This window comes from Protomyctophum parallelum (genome assembly GCF_964188405.1).
Source record: "Protomyctophum parallelum genome assembly, chromosome: 2".
Lineage (NCBI taxonomy): Eukaryota > Metazoa > Chordata > Actinopteri > Myctophiformes > Myctophidae > Protomyctophum > Protomyctophum parallelum.
The window spans coordinates 58,136,408-58,161,457 of record NC_139699.1 but is presented as its reverse complement, the minus strand read 5'-3'; the positions used below and the strand labels follow the sequence as shown (position 1 = coordinate 58,161,457).

Genomic DNA, 25,050 nt, shown 5'->3' with positions numbered 1-25,050 from the left:
TGCGAACCAAATGAGTGTGCAGTATGTGGACATTTGCATTAGCTATCAGTGTGCCCAGTATTTCAACTGCCATTTGAATACATTTTGTATCATTGTAGTACTGTAGATTGGTAGTCGAATGGCCTCTAGTTAATGTTACAATCTGCCATGTACAATACAATGCTCTTTACTCCCTAGTAGTTCTAGTATTTAATACACAAAGGCCAATTGAGTGCTTTACATGAGGCATAAACTCAATTAATTAAAATATTACTGCCCTTGCGAGTATTCTTTTAATTGACTGCAACATTATTGGGTGATAGGACTCTCATGAGGAAACACTTAGGAGAATTAAGTAAATGGACGAAAGTCCCCCTGAACATCTGGTTTAAGGAATGTAAAGCCCAAAAGATAGATAAAGAAATGCAGAGATTGAAATGGATAGCATATGATACCGATTTCCCACCAGCCCAGATGGACGCTAGATTCGAACGATGGACTTGGGAGGGTATAACAACATACTGTCTGATTTTTAGTTAAGGGACCATTTTGATAAAAACATAAAAATAGACAAACCTGAAACAGATCTGATTTACATCTTTACAGAAGCTTATAAAGGGGAAACCACAAAAAAACTGATATCAAAACTATATTCGAATATATTTTCTGCTTAAATGGGAGAAGGAGGCAAATATAACCATCACAGAAGAAGAATGGCTGAATATATGTAATATGCTATCCACAACCACTAGTTCTGGCCTATGGAGAGAATCTTCATGGAAAAACATGATTAGGTTCTTCATTACACCGAAAATAAAAAGCCTACAGGGTGGGACACCAGAAGCAGGGAACTGTTGGAGGAAATGTATTAATGCAATGGCTGACCACTTGCACGTATTCTGGGACTGCCCAAGAATACAACAATTTTGGCTAGAAATAGTATCAGACATTAACGCAATAATGGGTTTTGAGATTGAATTTGAATTTACAAGTGTCTATCTGTGTAACATACCAGAGGGCCTTAATACCCCAGACAAATACCTTCTTAAAATACTGCTAGTGGCAGCAAAAAAGGCAATAACCAAAAAGTGGCTAGATAAAAGCCCACCTAAGAAGGGAGAGTGGACAGCCATTGTACAAAACATATACGAGATGGAGGAACTTACTTTCGCCGTTAGGATAGGCACAGAAAAGTTTTACAGATACTGGCTGAAATGGATAGTATACATGGGAATAGATATTTTGTAAAGGTATTTTGTATGTCATGTCTGTCATTAATGATGTCATAAATGTACCTGTTGCGCTCATGTTTTTGCTTTGTCTTTGGTTTGCCCTCTATTTTGTTTCGTATTTTATTTTTTATGTAATTTACTTACTTTATTTATTGTCTTATTCTACCGATGTATGATTACCATGAAACCTGTACCTGGAAACGAACAAACTAAGACACTCTGAAACTACTCAAAGAGGGTTCTCTTACTCTCCTGGAACTGTAAAGACCCGTTACAATGTGAAAGTTAATGACAAGAAATGTAACAAAAAGACTTGTAACAATTACGATATGTACTGTGATGCCCAATGTGACCCATCTGTTTATTGAAAAATAAAAATAAAAACAAAGTTTCAAAAACAAAATAACTGCAACATTCAAAGGCATTGGAAAGTTGCTCGAAGACAACTAAATTATTTACAATATATCAACTTTGTTACTGTCCACTGTATTCATATTTGGACTATTCAACTATATTTGTTGTAGCTTCCCCAGGTGGCTGATAAGAGCTGGGTGGAATGGTGCGCCTTCAGGGTCTATATATGCTGTACGATACAACTTGGGAACCTAATAATACTTGTTGGCACCTACTGTAAACCTCAATGTTAAATCAGCTATTTATTTCTTCTAAATGTAAAAAATAAAGCATTTGGAAAATGGTCTGAAGTAATACGTAAAGTATATAGGATTTGAACATGCATGGTACATAATTAGCAGACCTAAATGTATCCTTCAACTATGCCCCTAATGACTGGTTGATCACAGGTTTTGTAGCAATTTGTTGCAAGTGTATTTTTAGGCCTTAAAAGTCTGTTCTCAGCATGTTCAAATCCTATATACTTTACGTATTACTTCAGACCATTTTCCAAATGCTTTATTTTTTACATTAGAAAAAATAAATAGCTGATTTAACATTGAGGCTTACAGTAGGTGCCAACAAGTATTATTAGGTTCCCAAGTTGTATCGTTCTCAAATATGCCCCGGTGGTGGTCATGTGTGACAGCTCGCAGGTCACCTCCAGGTTCTGTCAAGGCCATCTTGATCCTCAGCAGAGTGGGACCGTTCTAGGTGAGCCTCGTTCTACAGACTCTCTGCGTTGGAGGCACAGCACATCTTTCCCCCAACGGAGGCTTACAGTAGATACTATGATGGCAGGCTCAGAGGTGTAGTAGTAGCTATGGCATGGGGGAGTCTGCCAAGGATCCCTCGCTGAACTCCTGGGCTCTCACCGATCCATGAGGTCCGTAGGGTGCTTACATCACCCCGGGGTGTCAGCAGGTTCTCTTCAGATGTACTGAAGTACTTTGAGCCTACAGAGATGATTGTGACAGTAAGTACCGTCAGCCTAGGATCATTTGCAGCATTATGTTGAACATCTAATTCAGTAGTTCTAAAAGTGAGGTCCGGGGACCCAAAGGGGGTTCCAGGGGGGTCTCCAATAAAGATAACAAATTTGTTAATATAGCATATAAATCTGTTCAACCACTAATACATTGGCTATTGACAATATCCGAATCTACAAGGTCGCAATACAACAACGCGTCACAATGTAGATTTCCCATTTCCAAAAGAAATCTGGAAAAGGTGAAACATTTTGAATATTTTTTAAACATTTGAACAGCACAAATCATGTACGGATGGAGGTACACAAATACTTTCAGATGGATGTCCGTGGCCAAATACATATTCATCAAGGATCCTTGACAAGAAAGGTTTGAGAACCACTCCTCTAATTCTATCAAAGACGATTTAGTTCTTTATGGATACTCACTCTTGGACTCGCTTCCCTTACCCAGGAAAGCCTGGCTGAAGTCTCAGTCGTATTCAGGATTAAGCACATAGCAACCTGTGCGCTTCCTGAATCTGAATGATTTGCATCTGTGAATCCAAGTTGCAAATCTTGTAAGTGTCTTATTTGCCCTTTCTGCTCTCTGTCCTAGGGTGTTCTCCTCGCTGTCTTGAGGAGGCAGTGGATCGCTGGTCTCACCGCCAAACATGACTGGAACTTTCTCCAAGAGGCACTGTGGTAACACACCTAAGAGCACAAAGGAGGTCATTGATTAGTTGATCAGCACATATTATCAAACTAAGTACTAACTGTTAGTAATCAAATGTGTTGTATGTTGGATGTATCATGTAAAAATTTCAAATATGCACTATAACTTTACTTTACCAAATGCTTCTGTTTCTATAGAATGAAAATGTGTTTTTGTGGGTAAACATATTCGTTCCAGTCCAGTACAGAGCCCCTGCCTGATGACTAAAAGTCAAATCTCTCCCCCTGGTGGAGGCAATTACTTTATTCTAAACAAATAACAGGTGATGAAGTATATATATAGGGATTTAACCCATTCTGACCTTAGATCAGATTCTAACGCACAGAAGAATGGTGGTTCTTTAACTCACTTTGACCTGAGATCAGATTCTAAAAATGTCTTCTAAATCCTGACAGCTTTCAAAAATAGCAGACCTACAAGCTTGTAGCGCACCACTCGGTGGCGCGCTATGAGCTTGTAGATCTGCTATTTTTCAATAGCTAAAGCACAACATAATGCTAACACCAAAAGGGGTTCCCACCCAGAATGGGTTAAGTGGTTAACTGTCATAAATTTGAAATGAACTGTGGCGTCTTACCGAAGTCCTGAGCATTCTCTATGAAGCACTGAATGACTGCTCTCTGCAGCTTGAGGTGGGATTCCAAGTTCTCTGCAGTTCCCGCTCCAGATGGAAGGAGGTTAGGGGTCAAGACCACAGACAGATTATTGCTGTCCATCTTGTTATCTGCACTCCTAGGGTAGAAACAAACGGCAATCACAATCACAGTACAATTACAATCGGAATCCTTGTATTTGGCGGTGCATTGATCACATAGTAGAAAACACATGAGCATGAATCTGGAAGTTGGTTGAAAAAGCTGGTGAACACACTTACCTCTTGGACACACTGTGGAGGAAGTCAAAAAGGTAGCGCAGCACGCTGATGTTTCTGTCAGGAAGTTTGCAAGACAGCAGCAGTGTGGCTGCGGTTCTGTCTGCCTCACTGGTCAGCCCCTGCGCCTTCAGAAAGGCATCATGCAGCTCGGTGGGCAGGATGGGTTCTGGCAGCTCTCTGAAGAACTGCTTCACCAGGCCGGCCACAATATGGGGATTTGCTGTGGACAGACACTCTTCCTTGCCCGCATCCAGCTGGACCTGAAGAAACAATGCAAAAGTTGTGTTTAGACTTCATTTATACTTACAGGCACTGTCAGTATGGGCTCTCACAATCATGACATCTTATTGTTGGTATTATAATTATTGGTAAATAATTGTGATTAATGATTTAATTGTGTTTTTAGCATTAAACAATGGTACCCTACATATGAATACAAATTCATTTCTGTTTGCCTATTAGGCTTAAGCAATGACAGCAAAGTCAACTAGAGCCATTACTCACCCTGAGTGCTTTTTGTCTAGTAATGGAACCTGTTATTCTGAACAGGCCCTCTTTTTCAGTGTGCTCAAGCAGCATGGTACATGCACCCACCAGAAACCTGAGAAAGCAGAGACATGAAATGAAATTAGCAAAACAATTAAAAATAAACACCATTTGAACAGTAACATTTAACTGACATTTGCTGGTTTTCCACTGGACACTCACCGTGGCACATCCCCGTGGTCAGTATGATGACACTGTAGGCTCTTCAGCGGTGCTCCGAAAACCTTCACCTGAGAGAGGAAAAGTATAGTAAAGCAACATTTAAGATTTCACAAAACAAATGGACAATCTTGTGGTAATTTTTCATCAATTAGCGAGTAACATTACATGGCTAACAAATTAACCCTGGCTGCTAAAAACCCCAAAGATTTGCAAAAGATTAGATCCAATGCGGTGATCCAAGGATGAATTGAATGAATGAATCCATGGATGGTTATGCATTGGTAATGCACTGTGCACATATCATATGGCAGATGATAAATTCAGAGAGCTGGCCTGTTCTGACATCACAATGTTGTTAACCGATGTAAAAGCTCACACATGTCATGATGCAATGCCACACATTGTGAGCATGCATGTAGATCTGCTATTTTCTAAAAACTATTGAAACATTTTGAACAATTTGGAATAATTATAAATTTCAAGTTCAACAACACAAATCTTGTATGGGGGTACTTCATTGGCACAATATATGTTCAGATCCTAACCAAACCCAAACCTGGGGTCGTTGGCATTAAAAAGTTTAGAAGAACCATAAGAACCACTGATTAAAACAGTGAAACAGCCATATGGATTAACTGTAACCGTTTACATTTAGCCTCAGGTGCATAATATTTGAACCAGTGCAGTTGGCTAAATTTGTACAATATCAGAGTTATGCTGAACACTATCTGACAACAACCGTTTGAAAGAGGCAGTAGCCAAATATGTCGACAAATATGACTGATATTTGTCCACAACGAGTGAAAGCGAAGAGTAAATATCAAACCTTGTCAACGAATGAGCGTGATTATGAAACCGAACCGAACCGCTCTAGGGATAGACCGTTGTCGTTAGGAACCTCACCCACCGGGACATTCCAAACGAAACGTAGCCTCGGTCCCAGGCTTACTTATCTGCGAAAAGAAGGTACGAAACGGGTCTTAACCGCTGCGGTGGGATCCATAATAACACCACGCGTCAACGACATTTAGCAGAGCAAACAAACATCAGGGAAAAGGCTCGAAACGTTGGCAACGTTTCGACGGTTAAACTTCATCATGATTCCCTGATGAAAGGCTTAAATTAAATACTGTGTGCAAAGAAACGTTGTACCGTCGAAAGCCTTCATCAGGGATGATTAACCGTCGAAACGTTGGATTCATTTCTGTCTTACCTGCAGTCCTAATAAATATTGGCATTCTGGCTATTGGTGTGTGCGACCACCTTCTTGTTTTTTCAATATCTCCTCTTCGAGGAACAAAATGAAACATTCCAGTAAATAATGCGTTCTAGGTTTGTACACTCACCTTATTGCGCTTGTTGCTCCAACAAGTAGACATGTTCCTTCCTTTTGCCGTTTTGCGGCAATCAGGCGTTATAATACCATAAGTGTTGAGCTGCTGCTCAGCTACAACACCACGGTCCAAAATACTCATACACATAACTGTAAGTATAGTATACAGGTCCTATACAGTAAGAGGTATGTAACCGTTAACCGAAAATAAGCTGTTTTGTAAGTAACTGTGCTCTGTCTCTGTTCTGCGACTGCGTTGTCCAGTTGTCCAGTTGATGTGAGAGAGGTTTGCTGAAAATCAGTTGAAAGTACCAGTTACTAAATTAGTGCACACGGTGTGTACACGTGCACATCAACAAACGACGCTGCCATACGCCGGCTCACGACAATGGGCGGGGCCGGTTACTGCTGATTTGACTGACTGGCCAATCACAGAGGGCCGTGCTGTCGCGAAATCAGCCAACCAGATAACAGGTGTATATCAGATGACGTCGGATTATATTTTCAAAGTGCTCATCTCTTCATTCGCTTTCACTCACACACACACTGCCAAGTTTTTACCAACAACTGGACGTTTATTGAGAGGAGCCAACGCAAGCGGACAGTTACTTCAAGTTCTACCAAACGAACGTTACGAAGAAGATGGAGACGGTATGTAGACGTCGTCACGTGTTTATTAATACAATAGTATATGCACTGTCAACGGTCAACGATCGTAATAATGTTATTTAGTGACGGAATTGTTTACAGGCGGGTTTGTTTAATTTGAAACGTTAGCAGTAAATAGCCTAGTTTGTTTGCTCTGCTCTAAATGTCGTTGACGCGTGGTGTTATTATGGATCCCACCGCAGCGGTTAAGACCCGTTTCGTACCTTCTTTTCGCAGATAAGTAAGCCAGCTGGGACCGAGGCTACGTTTTCGTTTGGATTGTGTGGGTGAGGTTCCGGGGCTATATGCTGCACGAAACGGCTAACGGTCTACCCTAGAGCGGTTCGGAGTGGTTCGGATTCATAATCACGCTCATTCGTTGACAAGGTTTGATATTTACTCTTTGCTTTCACTCGTTGTGGACAAATATCAGTCATATTTGTCGACATATTTGGCTACTGCCTCTTTCAAACGGTTGTTGTCAGATAGTGTTCAGCATAACTCTGATATTGTACAAATTTAGCCAACTGCACTGGTTCAAATATTATGCACCTGAGGCTAAAATGTAAACGGTTACAGTTAATCCATATGGCTGTTTCACTGTTTTAATCAGTGGTTCTTATGGTTCTTCTAAACTTTTTTAATGCCAACGACCCCAGGTTTGGGTTTGGTTAGGATCTGAACATATATTGTGCCAAGGAAGTACCCCCATACAATATTTGTGTTGTTGAACTTGAAATGTATAATTATTCCAAATTGTTCAAAATGTTTCAATAGTTTTTAGAAAATAAATAGCAGATCTACATGCATGCTCACAATGTGTGGCATTGCATCATGACATGTGTGATCTTTTACATCGGTTAACAACATTGCGATGTCAGAACAGGCCAGCTCCATATATGGAGATCTAGGGGTGATCAGGTGTGATCAATTGGCTAATTTGGGCCCTGTCCATAGCCTGGGCACTGTGGGCAGTGGCCCTATCCAGAGACCGGACATAGAATTTTGTGCTGGTTCTGAACAACGGTGTATCCCACCGACTCAAGGCCCGGGTACTGCACACAGTGTCAAACACGTGTGTCAAATTTTTGACACCAAACAGGTGTCAAAAGTCGATGGGGCGAACATTTCTTGAGTTACGTGGATTACAAACATACACACTTATACATTTATAGATGAACAGTTGATGTAAACTGTTACAATTGAACAATTTTAATGTAAATAACTAACTGTATAATTGTTCATCCATCCTCAACTGCCTATCAGGAGTCGGATTGAGGGGTCAACAGTTCCAGCAGAGAGTTCCAGACTTCCCATTCCTGGACAACACAAATTGCCTGCCGGCGAGTTGTGTGATATTAGTCTGGCTTATTAGCCAGGCTATAGGGAGACGACCAGAGGCATTCGTACTAGATGGCGATGCCTGAACCTTTTACACGCGAAGGAGCAGTGGCTCCTGGATATGTTTCATTTCTGAAATTCATTTTCAAATCAATTGTTTAAAAAAAATGCAATGCCGTTCTAGTTCCTGCAGTTCAATGAATGAAGGAAATTTGCTTAATTTACTAATCTCTACATTTTCTCCCACAGGATTCTACAGATGACAACTTCACCTTGACTTCTACCTTGATCCAGGACCCCAACAACCGCAGGGTGGGGGTGGTTCTGAAGAGGGTTATAGGACTGAGCTCTTTCGAGTAAGTACATCCTTCCTTACTACCAGTGGTGGAAACTAAAGTAACTAAGTTGATTTATTTATTTAAGTACAATTTTGATGTTTACTTTCCTTGAATATGTCAATTTTTCAATACTTTATAGTTTATACTAGTATACATACACTCCACTACATCTCTCAGGCAACTCCACTACAATTTTTTGAAAACTTCAAACTTACTACTCTGTAGATTATTATTCAAAACATGCATTAACCACTTATAAGCCCTATTTTTTTACTGTGTCTATTAGAATATAACCGATGAGATGCATTGTGAGCTTGTAGATCGGCTATTTTTGAAAGATTATTTGATAAAGAAAGCTTCCATGAGTTTATCTGTAGGAAGAAACGTTACAAAAAACACTATTATTAATACGAATTACTTCACTACTAACTACTTCAATTTCATGAATTTAGATTTATCGAAGGAAATTTGCTGAAGTTAAAATTGTCTACATTTCCTCACACAGGACCTGGACCTAGACAACTGGACCTGGAAATGCATCGATGACCCCAAGAATTCCAGGGTGATACTGAAAGGGACAGTGAAGGCTTCACAGGGAGAAGCACCCAAAGACCCACAAGATACACAGGTGAGTTGGTTTCCGTGTCTGACAGACGATTCCGACACGGAAACTGACTCCCCTGTGTGCCCTCCACCAAGGCAGGTCACCCCCAGGAAGAGGGTCACCGTGGCTAAAAAGAAGCGAGGAACTGGATCTGCTCAGTTCAAGTATGTATAGATACATCTTGGTCACTGGTTTTAATGGGTTTGTTACTTTAATTGATTTGTTTTGCTTGACCACAAATGTTTAGATAGTATGTTGTTTAGACATGCTAGGTTCATTGTTTACCTTGAATCTTAGTTTCTTTGAGGCACCACATTGTTCTCCCTGTGCTCTATTTATGTGACTTTGTTTATTGTCTGAGTTAATGCTTAATCTCCTTATTCCCATCTCACACTTTTTGCAGGAGCATGCAAGCCTTCCTCCAGAAGATACTACAATCTCAAAGCAAGGGAAACAAGAGGAAACCACCACCCAAGGACTCAAAGGAAGACCAGGAGGAAAACCACGGTGAAATGCCAGTGCCACCACCAGCCAAACGCCTAAGAGTGAGTACAACTTTACTACATAGTATACAAGGAGTTAGGGGTCTATACTTGGCCGCTCCTAATTTCCCTCTGCACTAAATCTCTTTGCTAAAAAGAACAGATCTACAAGTTCACAACACAGCATGTTGTGAGCATGTAGAACTGCTATTTTCTGCCCCAAACACTAGGGCTCATGTCAGTGGTTAAACTGCAAGCAGAGACATGAAACAGTGGAACAGTTGAATTGAAGTGATTAACCAATAACCAGTGATTTGTTATGCATGTACATTTGCCACCACTAACATTACAAATCACTACCTTTTCTCACACAGGAGGTCGAAGCTGACAGCCCCCCCAGGACGATGAGCACCATCCTCATCGATGCCCCCAGGGTGGTCCATAGGAAGGTGAGTTGGTTACCGGTTCTGAGTGAAGATAATGACATGGCAACATGGTCTCATTATAAAACATACAATTGATACTTAATCCATTATAATTATGTATTATATCTGCAAGGATACAACTCAAATGTTGAGTTGTAGTTATAAAATTAATGTTGAGATCATTTTCATCACTAACATGTGTTTCTTCTCCATGTGCAGAGACAATCTTCTGCCTCCATCAGCACCAAGAGACCTGGACCAAGGCAAGGATGAAGGTTGACTGTCAACGTGTGCCAAGTAAGTAAATACCAGTACATCTTTACTAATAGAGAATTTAGCCACTTAATAAATACATCATAATACATTGTTTAGTTTAGTTAGACCATCCATCCATCTACAGTATGAAGAAGTTCTTTACTATTAAGAGGATCTGATGCTTGATCATCCAAGAGTTGAGCTAAACTAGGCTACGCTCCCATTCAACAAACCATTTATACTTAGTCGACCAAGGTGCCCCAGGCCTCCATACTAGGTCCTCCTTTTTCGCCCTACACTACATTTCTTTATCTACAAGCTCACAGCGCCTTGCATCGAGACTAGGGATGTTCCGATGAGACATTTTGGCCGATATCGATATCCAATATAATTAATTGCTGTTATGGCCGATTACTGATGTCGATATGATCTCATTCTGTATTCAAAGATTATAATAATATTGTCCATTCTGAAAAATGCATGTAACAGGGTATCTGCACTGCAGGCTTAGGGAAGTCAGATTTAACTTAAATACCTTTATATTAAATATTGTGAGCTTGTAGATCTGTTCAAGCTGTTACTTTGGGTTTGTTTATCTGTAAAGACAGGCCGATTAATCAGACCGATTAATTAATCGGGCTGATTGATTAATCGAACCGATGCAGATGAATCTAAAAACAACTAAAATCGGCCGATACCGATGTGTTTACCGATTAATCTCTCATCACTAATCGAGACTCATTGTGAGCTTGTAGATCTGCTATTTGTGCTGAATGTTCATCCCAGAAAGAATAGGGGCATTAGGGTTCACGGGGTTAAACTGCAAGATATAAAAAAAAAGTCTATAAGAAACAATTATAAACAACAACAACAATGCAGGAGCAATTTCCTGCAATTAAATGTATCAAGTAAATGACCTAAAGTTACTTATCACTTATTTTTCTCACACAGGTCCCTGATCCATCCCAGCAGGACGACACACTCTCTCCTCCTCCCACCTCAATCTATCCCACCCATCACTCCCCCCCCCCTCTCTCTCTGTGTATACATAGTTATGCTTGTAAATAGTTGTTAAATGATAGTATGCTACACTGAGTATTATTTCTCTTTTGTTTAATAATCTGTAACAGTTGTAAATAATAGTGCTAATCTTTCTTACATTAATGGTTTAATTTTTTGTTATTTTGTATTTGTATTTTAAAGAGATTGTTGAGAAGTATGTTTCAAACGTGCTTCATATATGTTATATTTAAGTTTGATTTCATAATAATAAATAATATATTTTATTTGATAATCATATATCAAGCTTCATGTCTTTATTTTCTTCTTTTAGTGAGTCTGTAACAGACTCACATTATATTACATTTTATTTCATGCAAGTAAATTTGACTACCGAATGTAGTTATTTACATCCACGACCAGGGGACACTTACTGGGTATCTTATTTATATGGTACATTGTTTTATCACAATCATCAAGTGAAAGTGAATGCTAATGGTAAACTTGGACAAGAATACAGGATTATTATTAAATCGTGACTGGCCTCAAAACTGACATTGCATACAGAAACATAGAAAGACTAGCTGGTAATGTACTATTTTTCTTTTCAGTGAGTCTGGCTCTGATTGATAGATGAAAACTAACATAACTGCTTACTTAAAATGACTAAACGGTTGCTGAGTGTTTAGCTGACTTGACGTTGTATGGAGGTTGTGAGAACATCTTTGTGCAATGTTTAATTAATCTGCTCAATGTTTATTCGGCTCATGCACATTACTAGAAATATATATATTTTGGGAATTTCAAAGTAGGCTACTCCAGAATTGAACAAGGAAACGTGGGACTTGAACGCAGAACCTTTGGGTTGAGAGGCTGACCATCAGACCATGCAGTACACCATTTTTCAGTCACTCAGTGCCAGTGGTGGGAAATATATTAAATACTCAATTTATTTTAATGAGTTTAGTTAAAGGATCAAAAATGCAATTATGGAATCAATGTAGAAATTAAGAAACACTGCACAGATAGCCTCGGCCGGACTTCGTGTTAACAAGGCGCATCCGTTACTATAGTAGACTAAAGAGGCCAGGCCATAGACAGATTATACACCGTCAGGTTCACAATTACAATACATTTCATATTAATTTTTACATGTGATTTCTTTAATTTACCTATTGAACCAGGTAATCATCATCAGCACAAAATATTATAGAATGTTTATAAAAGTATGTTTGTTATTGTTTTTGACCATGCTTGCGGACGTCCATACGACGATCAAAGTCCAAATCGGACCTGATTTATTTGTTTACATGCCAGCATGGAGAAGGAACTCTCACATGAAGGGCTGCGTTATTATGCACCATGTACTCGTTTACACAGTGGACACTGGACAGGTCTTTTTCTTTAAGGGGACAGGTATTTTTCTTTACACACAGTTGACAGGTCTTCCTCTTTACACATAGTGGACAATGGACAGGTCTTTCTCTTTTGGACATTCCTTGACCAACATTGGCTTTGCAACAATAACTTTCATGCAGAGGCCACAACACAAGGTGGAGTCTAGAAATGCCATAGGCCTATAGATAGTTAGATACTAGAATGTTTTACAATTCTGAAATGGCTGTCGAGGATGTTGAGCAGGGATCTTGCAAAAAAGCTGCAAAACAAAATGCTGCTATTAACGACACAATGTGACATAACTGTTTGCAAAATGCTGTACCCAATCCAACTGTATATACTTTACCCATTTTCAACAGTTTTTATTATATTTTGACACTTGCTTTGGCAATGTTTTCTCATGCCAATAAAGCTAGGCCTACTTTGAATTTAATTGAATTGTGTGCGTGCCTGAATGCGTGCGTGGATGGTGTAGTTTGACTGTTCTAATGTTCTATCAACAAGTGGGAAGCGAATGGAAACAAGAATCACGCAACTTGGATCCATTTTTGGGTATCAATGAGTAACTTTTAATAAAATAATGTTTAGATCCTGTTTCACTGCAATACGTATTGCAGTGTATATGCAGTGTGAGATGCCGACTAAACTGGATTGAAAATAAACATTATACTCCACTCCAAAAAAATAAGTGGTCTGGTATACCGTAAAACATTGAAAATTCAAACCAATTACTTAAATTTAGTTTAATTCTAACAGGCCCTATTCTACACGAATTCTTCTATTTCTCTTATGTAAACCAAATAAAAACATGCCTAACTTCACTAACTGACCACTAGATGTCAGTCATTGACTATATTGCTAATCATGGAGCTGCCATACTGCTGCTATAGGCTGGATTCAGAAGAGGACAATCCTGGGAATACTGTACTGCAGGGGTGGGCAACTGGTGGCCCGGGGGCCACCTTCACTTAATGCGGCATGTTAATATCAGAATACTGATATAGTATTGATTTCAGCTGTTACAATTCCAAACCCGCTTTAATTACTTCATGACTAGTATTAAATGCCTAGTATTCAAATGTTATTGTCTTTTTGTGTCCAATGTAGTTATGTTAACAGTTCATAAAGTTAACAAAACTAAACTAAATGCATTTTAAATTCAATAAACCTTTCAGGATTCCAATTCAAAAATAGCAAAGAAATATTCAGGTTTTCAATTCAAATATAGCAACAAAACAATTGCTACAACGGTAATATGCACTGTGGCCCTCTGGTGTGGAAATATATTGGCCCTTGCCATCGTCAAAGTTGCCCACCCCTGGCCTACAGAGTAAACCCTACAGTACAATATAGTTTTAAACACAATGTTATCAGAAACCAAATACATTTACAACAAAAGTCTCATCATAAGAGACATTTTGTAAGATCAACAAAGCCTATTTTAATTGTAACATTCACCCTTCCACGAGGTCTCAAGAGAAATACTGTAAGCAAATGTTCCAATTGAACATCAGAGAAAGGGTTCTAATGTAGTCTTGCTTCCTTTATTGACTTGATCAATGAGCAAGTTATCAATAAATTATTGACCTCAAGAGACAACTGTCAAAAATGACTTCAAGTCTTTCCTATGAAGATCTTTGCACCTTTTTGAGAATATGTTTTCAGTTTACAATCATAATGATAGAGAGCCAGCTCACTGAGGTAACACGAACACTAGTTTACAGTTCTATGTTATGCCCTATACTGCATTCTATCTGAACACTACTTCCTTTTTATTTGACCGACATTATAATTATCCATTGCTGTGCCATGTTCGACAAAAGAACCGAAGCAGATCCAAATAAGGCATCCTACAACCTGAAAAAATAAAACTATGACTATATTAGCAAACATTTTTTTACAAAGGCTGATGAAGCAAACGTACCGTTTCTTTGACAAAACTTACAAAATAATAATTAAAAAAAGCTACAAAAGGTTCTTTCCACTATGAAGGGCAATGTGTTGCTGTCCTGTTCTTGTGGGGCAGCCAACTACTCTTCTCCAAGAGTCCCTTCAAAAAGGACAGTGGTCATTCCAGTTGTTCTTTAGTCCGTGAGCATGTAGAACTTCTCATGGGACCCTCGTCCGGGTCCCAACCCCCACGTCGAGGAGCATTGCCTTTGCAACCAGATCTTATTTTAATGATGTTTGGGAGACAAGAAACACTTTCCTGGGTTTCTTTTTATGAGTGTATTACGTGTTTTTAGATATTTTAGTATTTCAAAGTGTTTGTGATGTCATGGACACTGGTCTCACTTCCTTCCTGGACTACATGTGTCTCAGTAAGACAGCCAAATGCAGCAAAGCATTATGGTCATTGTAGTAATCCAGGACCAGTATCCATGACATCACAAGACACTTTGAAATACTAAAATATCTAAAAACACAAATTACCCACATACAAAAAACCCCAGGAAAGTGTTTCTTGTCTCCCAAACATCATTAAAATAAGATTTGGTTGCAAAAGGGGTGAAGTTGCCCTTTAATCTTTCCAAATGGCAGCATCTGAATGCGGGGAGTCTTTAGCCAAATTCCAATACCCAAAATCTTGGACACTTGCTCACTCACACTCGATCACTCCAGCATGGCAGTGTTATGGTGACATTGTAGTCTGACCTGCCAAAATATGCGACCTGTGGACTTCACACACCTTACATGGAGGTCTTTAAATATGTTGCCTGAATACCACTCGGACACTTGACATTATGTCACATATTTCATCAGGTCACCAATTTCACCGCAACACCGCCATGCTGCAGTGACGATATTGGACGATATTTTGGGGCATTGGAATTTGGCTTTTGTGTTGCTCCATGTCCTACTGCATCTCCTCGCATCCTCCGCTGGGGTCCTACTGCGTCTCCTCGCATCCTCCGCTGGGGTCCTACTGCGTCTCCTCGCATCCTCCGCTGGGGTCCTACTGCGTCTCCTCGCATCCTCCGCTGGGGTCCTACTGCGTCTCCTCGCATCCTTCGCTGCTGTCCTCGTTCCAAGGCAGCGTGGCTGCCTGCTCCAGCAACTGGGCCAGGTATACGTCCTCCGCCCTCTCCGCTGCCGACAGGCTCTCCGTCTGGGACAGGCTGGAGGGCAGTGAGTCAATGTTGTGCCCAGACGACGATGACCGAGTCCTCGTGAGCCTGCAGGATGAGGACCGGTCGGGGCTGCTGGTGGTAATCGTTGGGTCGTTCGTGGGCTCTTCTGAAAGCAACGCTGTGTCCTGAGGTGGAGGAGGGTGACCTGCGATGGCAACGCCGTGAGCGTCAGTCGAGCGCTCCGCGAGGGAAGGTGGTAAACGACATTCCTTCACAACTTCCTCACTCCCTGGAGGTCGGTATGGGGGAGGCCCTGTGAGCGGAGAGCCGTGGGGGGTGAAGGTAGTCCGACTGTGGATGATGATGGGGTCTGGGGATGGCAGCGGCGCCTCCTCCTCTTCGTCATTGGTGGCGTCCAGGTCACCGGGGTTCTTGGAGGGGCTCTGCTCTGGAGAGATGGTGTCGGGCTGGTGCGAGATGATGTGGAGACTCAGGCCGGCTCCGGGCCAACAGGTGCTGGCTGAGGCAGGCTTCCCCCTCGAGGGGTGGTCCGTACTCAGCAACACCGGCAGCTCTTGGCCCAGAGGCTTCCGAGGCAGCTCCTCCGGTTTCCCTACAGAAATAACAAGACACCTTTTTGTTAAGAGTGTATCACGCTGTTGTAAATGGTAGCCTGTCTTGGTAAATGGTGCATTTATATAGCGCCTTTATCCAAGGCGCTTTACATTGATTGTGCATTGCATTACATTCGCCCATTCACACACACATTCATATGCCGATTACGGCAGAAACCATGCAAGGCACCAACCAGCACATCAGGAGTAATTAGGGGTTCAGTGTCTACCATCCAGCCACTCTACCCCTGAGCCACCGCCGCTCTAGGTGAATGTTAATTTGTTGAATGTCTGGTCATTCCCAATTACTAGGGTGATGCCCTTAGGGAATGCACGGCCCTTGGTTATGCAATACCCGTTATACCCGTTGTCAAAGTACCTATTGTACTCATGCAGTACCCATTATCATAGTACTAGGGGGCCAGTCTACGACGTTATTAGTACTATGACGACGACATCATATTGATGCAGGATCCATATACTGCAGGATTCTCCATGCATTATATGGGCATAAAAAGGACACAGGCAGACCAGATACAGAGATTTGTGGATTTATAAAAGGATTTCTGGACAACAGACTTCCCACTCCACACTGCACTCCTCAGGAATACACACAACGTGCCGGAAGTCGATCGGTCAGACGGTTCTCGGGATATTCAGGGAAAAACCCGGACAGACACGTACAGTATACACACGCACTTTGACAACCAAATGAGTAACATTTTGGAAAAACAAAAACAAATTTTGCATGAAGGACAATAGTGTGTAGAGCAGTGGTTCCCAAAGTGGGGTCCGGGGACCTGAGGGAGTTCCAGGGGGTAGGCTACCCAGCTAAATGATAGTTTGGAACCAAATTATGGGTCTGTAACTCAGAGAGTGTACAAATGGAATGTTAATTTAACTCTGAGAGTGTATACATGGAACCAAATGGACCCGCTATGGTCCATTTGGTTCCATGTATACACTCTCAGAGTTAAATTAACATTGATTTTACAATACAAATTGTGGTCCCAGGGATAGAAATGCCATTAAATTGGGGGTCCTGTAGCCTATATATGCATGTCAAATTGGAGGGGTCCTTGAAATGAAACTGGTTGAAAAGGCCGTAAACATCTTCTCTTATGGGGGTCCCTGGCATGTCTTTTCAAATGGGGGTCCGTGGGATAACTAGTGTCAATTTGGGGGTCGTTGACATGAAAAAGGTTTGGGAACCACTGTTGTGTAGACTAGACTAGAGCACCTGGAGGCGGTCTGTCTAGCTTCATCTTGCGGAGCTCCGTCATGGAGGCCTGCAGATGCTCTACGATGACATCGTCGTGGTGTAGGAAGGTCTGAGCGATCCTCTCCTGCAGGAACTCCCTCAGGTCCTCCAGAGACATCTTCAGAAGGCGCTCTGCACACACACACACACACACACACACACACACACACACACACACACACACACACACACACACACACACACACACGCTGTATACATTAACGGTGTGATGTGTTTTATCTCATGTGTCGCTGACTGACCCCACAAAGCAAGGCAACATGTCTTGTGTGCGCCCATACGTTATTTCTTTCTCCTTACTCTTGTGTATTTTGAGGGTCGTGTAGGCCATCGCGGTGAGGAGCCTGTCTCCCTCCAGAATAAAGATATCCCACAAGCGAAGGGTCAGGGTGAATGGGGTCTACGACGACACACACGCACACGCACACACACACAGTCACACACACACACACACACACACACACAAGGATACAAGTTACAACAAAAACATTCTTACGGCCTCAACGCTCGACTCCATTTCTGGCTATACCGGTAGTCTCATTCGGACTTGTCAATGCCAGCGGTTTCGCGTCCCCCATCCCCTGGTCTCTTTGCTTCCTGCATGCTGCATGTATACGCTGGAGTCAGGGGGTTTTGTCTGGTGCGTCTCCCCCAGACCACAGGAACCCAGGGTCCCATCCGGGGGACTGGGAAGTGCTGACAACAGCCTTGCCCCCGGCCAGACCACTGGCACCACAGGATTGTGGGCAACGCACAAACAGCCAGGGCCTAATAGTAGTTTAGCCCTAAAAAAAACTGTTAATGTAGATCAAATATCACCAGGCACTGTTATTATGTTTCTGTTTCTGTTTCAATCATACGAAGAAGAATATCCAGTTCTTTTTATTTATTTTTATGTGTCGTTTGTTTGGATCCATCGTTTTGAGCTCCGATGCAGTTGTTGTTGCGGTGAACGCACAGCAAACACTGGAGTGCACATTTAAAGGTGGTGAGTGATAGGTTTTTAATACTTTCAGAGATAAATGACCATAAGTTAGATAGATCTGGAATCTGTGATTTGAAGCAGGTATCTCACCCTGTCAATGAAACACTGAAGGAACCATTTGGTGCTGTAAATCCCTGTGGACATCTGTTCTCTGTCCTGGAGGGGGATGGGGAGAGAGAGAGAGAGAGAGAGAGAGAGAGATAGAGAGAGATGGATAGACATGTACAGGAGTGACAACCGGGGAGACAGAGAGAAGTAGAACGACAGAGATGAAAAACAAAGGTGGAGAGACCAAGGGCGATAGTGGGTGATATTGAGAGGGAGAGAAAGAAAAACGCAACATAGGGGATACAAAAAGACGGAGAGACAGTCAGTACATGTATACAAATAGAAAATCTACTTCACCAAAGAAAATGGGTGTTCTAAATTATGCACATTAAACGTATAAAGCCATCAGACATTTAACACAGTTCCGTTCTCTTCATTTCATAAATTGCCGTTTAAATGAAGTGATGAACATGTTGCATTACTCAAGCTATAATATAAGGCCTGGGATCTCACCAGATGTTTCTTCAGCTTGGGGATGAGTTTGGAGATAATCTGATCATGATGTGTCTGGAAGCGCTGCAGTTTGGGGAACCCGGGAACAAAGAGCCCTTCAGGGGGAGCGGGGAGGAACACGTATAGTCAGTCAGTGTGAACGTGTTGCCATGTACAGTCATGTCAGTGTGTACCACTTCTACTCTACAGTCTGATCTTTAGATGGTTATTATCGCCCTGACTTTTACATTGTGTAGGCCTACTGTAATGTCTGCTGGGATTCTCTTTCGCAAAATAAATTCAAGTGGCTAAGTTTCAAGGCATTTAAACTGGTAATATTCTACTACTGCTACTATTAATGAGAAGAAGAAGAGTGATACTACACTTATTATGAATAATAATTCTTATTAACCCATTCTGAACGGGAACCCATTTTGGTGTTAGCATCATGATATGCTTTTAGCTATTGAAAAATAGCAGATCTACAAGCTCATAGCGCGCCACCGAGTGGCGCGCTACGAGCTTGTAGGTCTGCTATTTTTGAAAAATCGAAGAACGACTGACATTTTTTTAGAATCTGATCTCAGGTCAGAATGGGTTAACAACAGGATCATCTTTTTATTTTGCGGTCGTCGTGGCTGTCCTCACCGTGCATGGCGTGTCTCTGATTGGTCAGCAGCTGTGACAGAGCCCAGAAGGCGTCTTCCTCGTTCATGTACATCAGCAGCAGTGCAGCGATCTGACTCATTCCTTGGCAGTAACTCACCTCCTGCAGGTCAGAATGTCAGTGCTACTACTGGACATATAATAATGATGTTGTGCTCAAATGGTTCATTCATTCATACATTGGGAGGTGAAGCGGCGAACAGTCGACGCCAGCGTCCTCACTTCCCTCTTTCACACACCAATGGTGGCGAGCTAGCACGGACCGACTCATTGGAGGCAGTCTCCTCTTTTTTAAACCGCCTCCTCGCCACTCGCCCCACACACTTGCCCTCGGTATGCGCGTTCACGCGAGGCTGCGCCATATTAAGTGCCGTCCGAAACCAAGCAGCCTTGAGTGGAAGTGGCTTATGAAGCCCTCAAGAGCGAGTCTGTGCCGATCTAGACTCCATTGCCTTGTGCAGCCCTGCGCTCTGTCCGAATGGAAACCGCGACCTACAAATGTAAGTACTTACCACCACAAATAAATGATAAATAAACTGCTCCTAAACAATCTTCATCTGATGTAGAATAGACAACGCTCTATCTGATGTTCACAAGGGCTCTTTATTTACCCCACCGTGATAAACTATAAATGAAACCACACAAACAAAACAACTTTTAACACAATGATTTATAAACACCATGGATGTACCGTATATGACATGTCCTTTTTGACAGTCACGCTGTATTTCCTTTTACATGTCCATATTAATGAAATCCACATGTCACACAAACATACACGATGCAATGCAATATAACTGTACAAACAAAATAACAGGTAAAACAATTGCATGATGGTAACCATGGCAACGAATGGTGTCTGTTTCCTGTTTCTGCACAAGGAGGGCGAGTGTATTTCCAAACATCTTTTTATACCCAGCACCCTAATCAAGGGAACTTGATTCAGCTGGAGGGGCACTTCCTGACGAGGGAACCTCCCGAGAGCACTTCAAGTCAAGGGACTGGTTTAAAAAAGGGCCTTGGGTTCAGTGTATTGCCCAAGGACACTTCAACATGTAGACAGGAGGAGCCGGGATTCGAACCGCCGGCCCATGGATCATTGGACGACCTGCTCTACCTCCTGAGCCACAGCCGCCACATCGTGTTATTATTAACACGTTTTGACTTTTGAAGACAAGGCCCCGTTCTGTGCTGTATCTATCTACTGAATTTCTGACAAGGATTCTGGGGAACCTGTTTAACCCATTCTGACCTGAGATCAGATTCATACGAGGTTTCCGCCGGACACACACTGGTCTGATTAACCCATTCTGACCTGAGATCAGATTCTAAAAAAATGTCAGTCGTTCTTCGATTTTTCAAAAATAGCAGACCTACAAGCTCGTATCGCGCCACTCGGTGGCGCGATATGAGCTTGTAGATCTGCTATTTTTCAATAGCTAAAGCATAACATGATGCCGACACCAAAATGGGTGCCTGGTCAGAATGGGTTAACCTATTCTGGGCAGGAACCCCCTTTTGGTGTTTTAGCTATTGAAAAATAGCAGATCTACAAGCTCGTAGCGTGGCACAGAGTGCTATTTTTTAAAAGTCATGAAAATGTGGCTCAAATCTTTGAATATATTCTTTCAACGATTTCTAACTCAAATCTTTGCTTCTGGGAGGTCCATGGAACAACATATGTTCAAATGGGGGTCCGCAGCCAAATGCAAATAATTCTGGGGGTCGTTGACATGAAAAAGGTTGAGCACCACTGAGAAGCATATAGCTGGGTCTTTCAGAAAACTGTCGTGATTTAGAAGACATTTGTAGAATCTGTTCTCAGGTCTAAATGGGTTAACTGTTATTTCGGTGCCCAATGTGATGGAAAATAAAGTAATAAACTCACCGTGTTGTAGATGGAGTATGCAGAGAGAACATGGAACAGAGCTTGCTGCCTGTGTGGATAGCGGAGAGGTTTTCACTGAGAATATGCATTATGCAATCCATCTATTCATTCATACATTATATATATATATATATATATATATATATATATATAGGCCTATATATACAGCTACTGTATGCAGGTATTTATAGTTGTTGGACTGACCACGCAAAAAAGGCATGTCATACTATTCATATGATCCAAATGAATCTCACAAGACGCTAAGAGATTAAGATAAACCGCTATTGATCCCCGGAGATAGAAATGCAGCTGTAACAACACAGTAGAGGTATGGTACAAATAAGATTATACAACAGGTCGTTTTCGAGGAAGCAATCTGATTGGTTGAAACAGCCTTCTAGCCGTGGTTCATAGAGCACCACTCTCAACGCCTAATCAAAACAAATAATTCAGCTGCTCCGCGTTTTCCCAGAGCGCAGCAAACCTATTATCTACAAACTACCAGCAATGAATATAAGCATAGCTATGTGTCTATCACAGCAGTCAATAATATTAGAATGAATATCTGTCGACAGACCTTCAACAGTATGTCATAACAGCTAGCCCCTTAAACATGTTGCACGCCATAAAGCACATATCCTGCAAAAGCAACGACCATGCGTCCTCTTGCTATAAAAGGGGTGCCTTTTTGCAGGGTCTTTGCCCGCTGTAAAATATTGAATCGTTTTGTGCAGCGAGGCCGCTGTCCCATACTTTCCACTGCAGGCCTCTCTGTGGTCTATTAGGCTGTCAGTGACATCACTCTGCTACTGGCTCCACTCACTCTCACTCTCTCTCTCTCTCTCTCTCTGCCTCCCCAAAACGCCCCGCCTCCTCTGAGTCTGAGTTCACGCTGAGGTTGCTAAATCACATTCCCTGCTGCAGGAACACTTTGCACTCTAAACTTGCACTACAAAACTTCCACGCTAGAAATCTGAACTCGCCAAGCAACACAAAACTGTATTTCCAAGAATTGTAGTGAGGCTATAACCAGGGAAAGAGTCACTGATGGATTTCAAGTGTGTCTTGCAAGAGTTACCTGAACATGGTAGGCAGCAAATTGCCAAGTCTCCGACAGACAAACATGTAACTCACACGTCATGCGGCATGAGATCAAATCTTGACTATGAATACAAAACATGAAATAACGGTAATGAAGGTTAGATTGTATTCAAGATTTGAAAAGGACGCTTACTTACTTCACTCCAAATCGATCCATGAACATGATATGGTTTCTGAACGTCCTGTTGATATCCAGGTCTATCTGTTTAATCTCCGCCGAGTACAGCCTCGCCTGCTCCTTCATTCTCTGCGGAAAGAAGAATGTTCCATGATTATGATTAAGCTATTATTATCAGGGCTGCACACAACACACACATGTTAAGAAAGGAAGCGCTTGTCATGTGGGTTGCCTTTGAACACTTATGACAGTCCTTAGGCCTACTAGGTTTTGGATTCTGTATGTTCTGTATTTTGCCTTGTGGTGTTTGGTTTTGGTTTACTGTTTACTCTGTTGTCTTTTTGGTTGTCTTATTTTGTAGTATTGTTCTGTGCTTTCCTGCCTCCTCTTGTTGGTGTTTCCTGTTCTGTCTTACCTACCAGATTATTGTATCCTAGTCACCTGTGTTCTGTTTGCCTGTTAGCCTATCCTGTGTTTGATTGTATTTTGAGTTCACCTGTGTCCTGTTACCCCTGTCTATTTAAGCCCTTTGTTTGCAGTGTGTCCTCATTGGTCCGTAGACCTTTGTCGAGTGAATTTTGTGTCTGATGTTGCCTATGTTTTGCCTTTTGGAATACCCCTGATTTATAGTCAAATAAACACCTTGAAGATAATCTACTCTGTGATTGCCTGCTTTTACAGTCCTACTCCGTAACTCATTCCTGACACAAATAAACCCCTTTTGACCTTAATTTCAGTATCCTTCAGAAATCCTTCATTCAGGAGACATTTTATTAACCCGGTTACCATCAGGCCTTGCCGGCTAATTAACCGTTAGCCGTTAAGGAAACAATGCGCTGTTTTTATCCATTAAAAAAAAGACAAATTACAACAGGGTTTTTCGAGTCCCAGTCCACCCGGACGGGGCAATTAGCAGACGCAGCGTTAACGTGCGTTATCGTGAACACATGCACTGTGATGCACACACTTTCCCCAGTAGCCCAAAAACCACGAAATGGAACGAGCAGGTCCATTTGGTTACACTCCCAATGTTAAATTACTCATACTGTGTACTTTTTATATCGGTTATATCAATAATGTAATCCACCACTCGAGGGAGGGGGAAGACAGAGCAGAACTTTTGTGACAAAATTGAAGTGACAATGGAAACAAATATATATCTTCAGGTTTGAATGCACCTTCAGTCCCCAAGCCTCTAGCCTGGCTTTGGCCATACTTTGGTTTGCATATACAGTATCATATGATGTAACATGGTCAATAAGTATAGGTTGTCCTCACTACCTCGTATTTTCCTTCATTCTGCTTCTTAAGTCTCTCCACGTCCAGCATCAGAGACCATGCTTGACCACGCAGCTGCAGTGGAATGCCTTTATACACCCTCTTTACCATCTGACAGAGAGAAGAGGAGAGGATCAGTTTATACACCCTCTTTACCATCTGTCAGAGAGGAGAGGATCAGTTTATACATCCTCTTTACCATCTGAACAGAGAGGAGAGGAGAGGATCAGTTTATACACCCTCTTTACCATCTGACAGAGAGAAGAGGAGAGGATCAGTTTATACACCCTCTTTACCATCTGTCAGAGAGGAGAGGATCAGTTTATACATCCTCTTTACCATCTGAACAGAGAGGAGAGGAGAGGATCAGTTTATACACCCTCTTTACCATCTGACAGAGAGGAGAGGATCAGTTTATACATCCTCTTTACCATCTGACAGAGAGGAGAGGAGAGGATCAGTTTATACACCCTCTTTACCATCTGTCAGAGAGGAGAGGATCAGTTTATACACCCTCTTTACCATCTGACAGAGAGAAGAGGAGAGGATCAGTTTATACACCCTCTTTACCATCTGTCAGAGAGGAGAGGATCAGTTTATACATCCTCTTTACCATCTGAACAGAGAGGAGAGGAGAGGGTCAGTTTATACACCCTCTTTACCATCTGTCAGAGAGGAGAGGATCAGTTTATACACCCTCTTTACCATCTGACAGAGAGGAGAGGATCAGAGAGGGAAAGGAGTGTTGAGCAGATGCCATACAAGGAGAGGAGATCTGTTTAAAGCAGACAAAGATGA

General features: G+C 41.8%; 1 protein-coding gene across 6 annotated transcripts in view; it reads right to left on the bottom strand.

Annotated features, from left to right (window-relative positions):
* Positions 1-1,644: 1,644 nt before the first annotated feature.
* Positions 1,645-25,050, bottom strand: part of LOC310854955 (USP6 N-terminal-like protein) — a 39,205-nt gene continuing 15,799 nt past the window's right edge. For 5 of the 6 annotated variants that reach the window (XM_083759729.1, XM_083759730.1, XM_083759731.1 and 2 more), the window contains 17 exons: positions 24,256-24,363; positions 22,994-23,103; positions 21,756-21,804; positions 19,850-19,970; positions 19,223-19,317; positions 18,752-18,817; positions 17,977-18,076; positions 17,638-17,790; positions 14,637-16,396; positions 10,257-10,313; positions 9,996-10,102; positions 4,890-4,957; positions 4,686-4,782; positions 4,182-4,441; positions 3,885-4,039; positions 3,022-3,285; positions 1,645-2,560 (listed from right to left, as the gene is read on the bottom strand). In XM_083759729.1, coding sequence (XP_083615855.1) covers positions 15,702-16,396; positions 17,638-17,790; positions 17,977-18,076; positions 18,752-18,817; positions 19,223-19,317; positions 19,850-19,970; positions 21,756-21,804; positions 22,994-23,103; positions 24,256-24,363 — 1,497 coding nt within the window. In that variant the 3' untranslated portion in view covers positions 1,645-2,560; positions 3,022-3,285; positions 3,885-4,039; ... (4 more) ...; positions 10,257-10,313; positions 14,637-15,701. Of the gene's footprint in view, positions 2,561-3,021; positions 3,286-3,884; positions 4,040-4,181; positions 4,442-4,685; positions 4,783-4,889; positions 4,958-9,995; positions 10,103-10,256; positions 10,314-12,261; positions 16,397-17,637; positions 17,791-17,976; positions 18,077-18,751; positions 18,818-19,222; positions 19,318-19,849; positions 19,971-21,755; positions 21,805-22,993; positions 23,104-24,255; positions 24,364-25,050 lie in introns of those variants that run through there. The other variant, XM_083759728.1, reaches the window with a different exon arrangement.